General features: G+C 32.7%; 1 protein-coding gene across 1 annotated transcript in view; it reads right to left on the bottom strand.

Moving 5' to 3' along the window:
* Nucleotides 1–6,570, bottom strand: part of LOC105624749 (lethal(3)malignant brain tumor-like protein 3) — a 7,504-nt gene extending 934 nt beyond the window's left edge. The window contains exons 1-13 of the mRNA XM_012206103.1: nt 6,527–6,570; nt 5,624–5,828; nt 4,433–4,724; nt 4,046–4,285; nt 3,320–3,948; nt 2,968–3,127; nt 2,709–2,880; nt 2,435–2,618; nt 2,137–2,335; nt 1,611–2,066; nt 1,342–1,531; nt 1,143–1,264; nt 307–1,060 (exon numbers count right to left, since the gene is read on the bottom strand). Of these exons, the coding sequence (XP_012061493.1) occupies nt 307–1,060; nt 1,143–1,264; nt 1,342–1,531; nt 1,611–2,066; nt 2,137–2,335; nt 2,435–2,618; nt 2,709–2,880; nt 2,968–3,127; nt 3,320–3,948; nt 4,046–4,285; nt 4,433–4,724; nt 5,624–5,828; nt 6,527–6,570 (3,647 nt within the window). The remainder of the gene's footprint in view (nt 1–306; nt 1,061–1,142; nt 1,265–1,341; nt 1,532–1,610; nt 2,067–2,136; nt 2,336–2,434; nt 2,619–2,708; nt 2,881–2,967; nt 3,128–3,319; nt 3,949–4,045; nt 4,286–4,432; nt 4,725–5,623; nt 5,829–6,526) is intronic.
* Between the last annotated feature and the right edge of the window lie 2,011 nt (nt 6,571–8,581).

Raw genomic sequence — 8,581 nt, 5'->3', positions numbered from 1 at the left:
CTACTTACTACTTACTACTTACTTACTTACTACTTACTTACTACTTACTACTACTACTACTTACTACTCTCTACTCTCTCTCTCTCTACTCTCTCTCTCTCTCTCTCTCTCTCTCTCTCTCTCTCTCTCTCTCTCTCTCTCTCTCTCTCTCTCTCTCTCTCTCTGTGTGTGTGTGTGTGTGTGTGTGTGTGTGTGTGTGTGTGTGTGTGTGTGTGTGTGTGTGCGCGCGCGCGCGCGGGGGNAGGGAGGAGAGAGAGAGAGAGAGAGAGAGAGAGAGAGAGAGTTACTTCACTATATTCAACATACTTATCTGAATTTTCTGGTCTATTTTCAGATTTATCATTTTCTGATCCATTTTCAGATTTATCATTTTCTGGTTTATTTTCAGATGTATCATTTTCTGATCTATTTTCAGATTTATCATTTTCTGGTTTATTTTCAGATTTATCATTTTCTGATCTATTTTCAGATTCATCATTTTCTGATCTATTTTCAGATTTCTCATTTTCTGATGTATTTTCAGGTTTCTCATTTTCTGATCTATTTTCTGATTTATCACTTTCTGATCTATTTTCAGATTCATCATTTTCTGATCTATTCTCAGATTTATCATTTTCTGATCTATTCTCAGATTTATCATTTTCTGATCTATTTTCAGATTTATTATTTTCCGATGTATTTTCAGATTTATCATTTTCTGATGTATTTCCAGATTTATCATTTTTATCTGACGAATCACCATCTTTTTCTTTCTCGATCATTAATATTCCATCATCTGAGGGCACAGGTTTATCGGATTTTTGAGACTTTTCTGTTTTTTTGTCAGTCTTCTCTAGTTTTGAGTTTTCCTGTATTTCCATTTCATGATCATCAGCTTCGTGAAAGTCGTTGTTTTTCGTCAAACTGTATCTATCAAGCAACTGGACTGATTTATTTAAATTTTGAGGAGAATATGGACAACCAGATGCTGAATTATGCGTTGCAAATTTAGGTCCTTTTATATGTCCTATACCTCGGCAACCATATGTACCACATTCCGGTCGATCAATCAATTGATCTACTATTGATGAAAATGAATCAATGATATTGTAGGTACGAATTAAAATATGCAAAATAATATGTAATATTCAGTAAAAGCTTACTAAGTGGAGGTTCCAATGGATGACCAGTTTTTACACACCAACCCACAGGATGAATATCAGGTGAATCATCATCGACCCAATAGGCATGATTATCGGGCCAACCATCAAACTTAATCTTCAATCTATATTAAAAAATACATAATTACTATCCTGCTAAAAAGATAAAAATACACAGAAAAAAAATGAAGTCAATACTAACTGGTGGTCTTTCACATCCTCTACAGTTGCCACTCTAATTAATTGTGGCACTCGCTTATCCACTGCTTCCAATTTCATACCACGTCTGAACGCACACGGTGGACGTTGCTTGAATGCTCTAGCTGGAGCAGCCACTGAGCCGGTTTCTTTTAGATATGCGTCCCAAGTGAAAGACTTGGCATCCTTATAAGCTAATCACAAATATATTACAATTACATATGAAAGAATAAATAAAAACAAATTATATTACACTAATTTTAAATTCCTTACTATTCGGTGGCATCAAGGCGCGTCCATTATGATGAGACCATCCAACAGGGTGAATATATGGTGAACTCGCATCAGCCCAATAATCATACACCTCGTCCCAAGAATCAAAATGGACTAATATTCGAGAATCCATTAAACCTGCTATGCTAGCGACACAAAGTAATGAAGAATGTTTTCTATCCACTGCCTCCAACTTCATGCCCACTCGAAAGCCTGTGGGAAAGACAGTTTGCAAGGCACCTTTATTTGGAAATAGATTCTTTGCTGCCACAGGCGCTTTACAGATTTTTAGATATGCATTCCAATTAAAGTTTCCAGATGTGTAACCCTTTGGTGGATCTAATTTCTTGCCATTTTTTTCAGACCACCCAGCAGGAAATATATTCATACTATCTGCATTTATCCAAAAATCATAATTTTCCGGATAACCGTCAAAATGCACACGCATTCGATAACCTAAATACATACATTTTATAAATTTCATATAATACTATAATATGTATGTTGTCTTTAATTGCTGACTTACCTACAACCTCGGCAATGGTTAGAACACAATATCGAGAAGGATGTTCCGGATCTATACCTTCCAATTTCATTCCAACTCTAAAATGATTTTTACTATAGGGAAAGGGATCCTTGAATAACTTAACAGGCGCCGCTTTTGCTTTACAATGATCAAGATATTTTGGCCATGAAAAACCTGATTTTCCTCTTTGCCAAGGAAACTGCGCATAAAATAAAATTAAAAAATTATTATATTTTTAACGGATTTAATTTAATTAAATTTAAAAATTTTAATAATTTAACTGTTATATTCGATTAACCTTTGATTCTGATGAATCTGCTTGAATCTCGTCATCTATACTTGTTAATACTTCTTTTTCTTCATCTATTTCCTTTGTCTTATCTTGTGTCTTTTCATCAGACTTTTCATCTATTTCCTTTGATCCTTGTAATAATTGCGACTCTTGTAATAATTTTTTGCGTTTCTTTTTTATGCGTACTTCTCTGTAAAAAAACATTAATATAGTTAAATCTTGTATGATTATTTAATTACTTATATATTAAAATATATTAAAATACATAAATAATACACACTTTGGATCCTTGTCCTTTCGATTTGCAGGCTGTTTTTTAGCTTCTATCATTTCTGTGCAGGAAGGACTACATGATATTGGACTTTCAAATTCAGCAGCTAATCCATAACATCCACAAGCTTCACAATGATATACAGTATCTGCATTTACCGATCTAGATTTCCTTTCATCAACTAAATTAAATATATTTTATTATATAGTCATACATCATAAATATTTACATCTAATATGTCCATCGAGATGTACTATTTGTAATTTACCTTTTTTTTCTATATTAGTATTATTAACAATTCCTGAGCTAGTTTTTGAAGAATTTTGTGTTAAACACACATTCTCTTTATCACCTATACCATCTTTATTTTGTTTACTACTTTCATCTTCATCTACTACTTCCATAATGCCGAACTCATTCATACGGAACTAAAAAAAATGTTAAAAAAATACATGATTGTTCGTGCATATATACATCTATAAATACTTTAATAATGTTATAAAACTGTTACTTGTAAAACTGTAAGTAAAACTATTACTATTGTTCATAATTCTAGATATACATACATACGAACTTAGAGATAACTTTATTTTTTATTACCATATATATAACTCTTTTACCTGTAAATTACTTCCAGGCAAAGTACCAACACCATCTTTCCAGTCCAAAATTTTAGACGCATCAAAATGCATGTTATTCTGATTCAGAGTATTGTTCTGATTCAATTGTTCTTTTGTTTCATCACAATTGTTACTCTTTGCTTCATTCTTATTGTCTGGCGTTATTTCAGTATTACAATTTATTGGAGTTTTAATTATCTCTATTCTTATATCATCATCCATATTCGTATTAAGTTTCGAAACTTTATCTTCACTAGGAATAACTTTGATCAATGTAATATCATCATCATTTTGAGTCTTTTTATCTTTGTCTTGTTCAGACTCTGGACTGCTCAATGCATAATTAGAATCAGCTAGACTGTCTTGCGGAGATTTTGGAATATGTTGCTTTTTCATCCGTTTTTCAGTAGAACCTCGTAATATGTTGCTAATTGTTTTTTTCCGTTTTTCTGGTTGATTATCTTCCTTTTTTGGAATTGGCGTGATAACAGCTGAATCTGGGTTTTCAGTGATTTTTATACTATCTATGGAATTAGAATTGTTCTTGTTTGCACTTAAAAGGCTCATTTTTATTGGATGCAATGGTGGAGGATGTGTCGTTGAATTTGTCGTTTTTGATTCACGTAACACTAAATTGCACAAAGCAATAAATACACTTTATATTTTGCTTTGAAATAATATACATGTAAATCAGTAATTACGCTAAACAGAAATGTATTTCTATACCTGTTATGGTACCTTTGCTTTCCGTACTAAGTTGACCATTATTAATTTTTAAATTGAACATGCTAGGTTTTGTGGTACCGCTTTGCTGGGAAATGTTCACTGGTAATATTAAATTCGCCATATGTTTAGCAGCCTGACTCTGAGAGCCACTTGTGGTACTTGTTGATGTTGGAGCTAATTGTGATATTACTGGAGTAATTACTAATTTGGGTTTCGTTATTTGAGCTGGTGTTAAAGTCCCTATTAGAATGCCAAGTAAATAAATGCACAGATACATATCATTTGATATATTAAATTAATTTTTAGTAATTTTTGTATATCACATATAAATTGACAAATTATAAAGCAGTTATATTTAAAAAATTATAAAATACAAAAAATTCTTACCTGCAGGTATAACAACAGATTCTCGTGATTTATTAGGTTTAATGAGAGTTCCCAAATATGCAAATGTATGCTTTCCCACTTGCGCATTGGTTTGATTTCCTTGCGTCGTATTTAAAGGCAATATCTGAGCAGTAGATGTTGATTTTCTAAGTAAAATGTGTTTTTGAGCTTGTGAAGTAGCCGCAGTGCTCACAGTATTTATTGGACGATGAATCACGATGTGTTGTTTACTTTGAGACGTAGCTACTTGACTTGGCCCTTGTATAAATACCTTATTTTGTCCAGTCACAATCTAGAATGAAAGTAACATACCTTATTTTATTTAATCATAATAGCTAAATGAACTTGTTGTCTAAAATTAACTTGGTGAATGTTAAAAGTCATAATTTTCTCCAAAACTCAACGTCAAAGTAATTTGAATATGAGAATTTTTACATAATATCCATTAATTACAAATAACATCAAACTAATCAATATTCACTTTTAATTTATCAATAAACTTGGCATGGTAAAATAAAAAAATAACATTGATCATAAAGTATAACTAAATTTAACAGTTATAAATATTAAAAAACATATTTTTTCAACAAAAAAATTAATTAAATCAATAGATTAATTTTATGCATATCTCTTCACACTTGAGTCACTGCATGCATGCAGTGTCTGTTGACCAAATCTATATTTACTATAAGGAACTGCATCACTCACTGCTACCACCTATGTATCTTATAAAACTATAAGATCTATATACATACACATATATACGTATGTATTGTGCATATGAATATATGTATATGTGTATGCATGTATACTGTAAATATGAACTGTATTTAGCACCATTACATTTTGCTTTCTTATATTATCACTTATAATTGTACTTATATATTTATACTTTATATTTTATTTTATTGCAAAATATAACATTAAGTTATAGCTTATTATAAAGTATAAGTGCGGCATGTAGATAAAAGATATATTTAATTTTAGGTTATCATGAATATAATTGGAATATGTATACCTATATTATGTATTATATGTTCATTATAATAAAGTACTTATATAAGATACAGATTGCAAAAATGCTCTACAGAATTCTCAACTTTGTCACATAAATCATAAAATAGAAAGCCAGTGTTACACAAGATAACAACCATTACACATATCACACACCATGCTTTAATTAATAATTACCTGATTATTAACTGGATTAATAATGGCAGCGAGTTGTGTGTTAGGTGAAACAATAGTTTGATTTATATTTGACGATTGGGTAGAACGTACTTTATTTTGTTGGATATATAACAGTGGCATTACAGACGTGGTTGGATCATCCACCTGCTGTGTATCCGTAGCACTATTCTCATCTATATCGTCTACTACTATTTCCTCTTCCATTCTGTTAACAAATAGACGGTTGTTGACAAAGTTGTGTTGTCTCATTGTTTCACGCTTCAACACTTAACATTAAAAAACGTTTCATATATATCTAAGTCAGAATGACACTCAAAAAGAAATAAAAATTAATTGATGAATTACCACACTCAATAATATAATTTTTTTCTATCAAAACAAAAAGTATAAAGCTTGAGAATGTATTTAAAATTATCCGATATATTATCTTATTGCAGTTAGTTAAACAATTACATTACAATTACACAAATTATTTCATTTGATCAATTTAAAACGAAGTTTCGTGAAAACGTGAAATAAATCACAACTTAATGTTCCATCATCATTCAACCTCGATAAATGGTAAGTAATGTACTAAACAGAGTCTAATACACGACGCTTTTTTTTTCTAAAGGCCCAACACTAAAGCAACTTTACGAACCTAACGGACATAGCGTTTATCATCGGCATATCGTGTCGTTACTAGTTACATAATTCGCGAGGAATATCGAAATATCTCGTTCGCGGAAAAATGCAAACGCTTGACGAGACGACGAGTTTATCGTGCGAATTCATGCATCGAAGACGCTCGACGTATTCTTGTCAAGATATGGTAGCACAATTTTAAATGGCGCGCCGAACCCGTCGTATCCGTAGCATACAGCAGTCACGTTCCAACATCACTTTTCACGCTTTGAAATTCACCGTGGGCGTAAACGACGGAGGCGGTTTCGTGCGAAAGCACCCATGCTGCCGCGATCGGTGGATAGGAGTTTCGTGAGTCTCCTATTCAAACTTGGCGACTCGTATACCGCCCGTCGCGCATCGTTCGGAGTCGTTCATCGATGAAGGGGGCAACGCGCGTTATGCACGGCACTTTTCAGAATAATGGATGCGCAGCCCGGAACCCACGGCGGGATCGTCGTTCGTGCGAGCCGCGACTCCTTCACGCAGCGTTTTCCCGCGCGTTCAAACGGCAAACAATTCTACTACGCCGTCCATACACTTTTAACAAAAACTTTAGCACATCTTTTGAGCTCTTAAGTCCTGTATGCCACGGCTACGTCCCCATAGGCTGAACGCGCAGTGGCGACGGCGCGACAGCTCGTCTCTCATTGGTCACCGCGGGCTGCACAGCACTGCACAGTCAGCAAGTGCAACTCAGTGCAGTTAAGTGCAATCGCGCCAGCCAATCGCGCCAATGTTCTTTCTTCGTCGTTTTGATGTCAATCTTTTTTTTTTGAATAGGTCAAAACCTGCCCGTCCATCCGCGAATCGTTCCGCGATCGCTGATCGCGTGGATCGATATGTCAATGATAATTACGCGCTTGTTCGTTATTAGAAAAACAATGAGCGTCTCCCACTTAACAGAGAAACAGAGAGAAAAAATTTAAAATGATTCCGCAGAAAACTATGGATTTTCGGCCCTCGATAAAATTGGCTTAAACTCTAGTATGTTAGCTATAATTTTTAACTCACTGATGAAAAGTTTCTTCCATAAGCAAAATTATCAAAAATGGACAGATTTTGCTGTAGCATCGTTTGAAAGTTGTATATTTCTAATCGGATTGAAAAATCTTTATCCAGTAAAAATATCTTTATCCAGCTATAACGAATAATGGGAGGAGCAGAGAAAGCGGGTTCGCCCTGGGCGCCATCTCTAGCAAGGGTACCAATTCAGCAATACGTATTTCCTCGTTACAAAGAAAAATTTGGATTTATACGGAATACAAAATAGGGCAGACTGATGCGAATTGGATCAATGTAAAATTTAAGACAATTAGAGACTCCGCAAAAGAATAGAGACAAGCAAAGGAATAGAAATAAATAAAATAAAAAAAAGAGAATAGGGAATAGAGAATAAAAATATCAACCTGTCAGAAATCATGTACTATAGAATACAATTTCTGATGACAGGTTGAAATTCTTATATTTTTTTTGATTGAACGGAGTTTCTTAGTCGATATTTATCGTTAATTTTATTTCTTTTGTTTCAAAAACAGCTCGTTTGAAACAAAATAATAATAATAAACTTAACGATAAATATATAAACTAATATCTCTTTACACTGATTCAATTCACCCTATGATCCGACTTGGTCTACTCTAAATTATCTCGGTTGCTCGAAACAAAAGACAAAAAAGGGGTAATTAGGATCATATCTCAAAACATTATCAAAAATATAAAAATTTCATAAATTATTCCATCATTATCTGTATAAGAGGGTAAAAATTTTCAAGAGTTTCGCTACCACTGAGGGATCGTTTCATTTCTATATTTTCTTATACATATATTTTTTTCGTAGAAACCGAAAATAAAATTTAAACTGTTTGAAGGTGACTTAAAAATACAAAATAAACAAAATAATAGGGAGCACACAGCCACAACATTAGATGTTTTAAACGGTCATATATTTAAAATTATAATATAATAACATAGATGTTTCGGTCAAGATTTGACCATCATCAACACATAACAATATCAAGATGTTAAATAAAGAAAATTAAACGACGAAAGCTAGTCGAAAAAGATGGTAAAACAATTTTACAATCATTATGGTATGAATTAACAGTTAGTTGAAGAAATTGAAGTTTAACAATATTCAATCGCTTATAAAGTATTTTCTATTATGTTTAGGATTCCTTATTAGAAACAAAAGTTTTTCACTTCGCGTGAAAAATACGAAATTTCCAGATTCTATTTAAATTGAGAAAGAAAATACATTTTTCAATAATATTACGATACATTATTATTCATGAA

This window comes from Atta cephalotes (genome assembly GCF_000143395.1).
Source record: "Atta cephalotes unplaced genomic scaffold scaffold00087, whole genome shotgun sequence".
NCBI lineage: Eukaryota > Metazoa > Arthropoda > Insecta > Hymenoptera > Formicidae > Atta > Atta cephalotes.
This window is presented reverse-complemented; position numbering and strand designations above follow the sequence as displayed.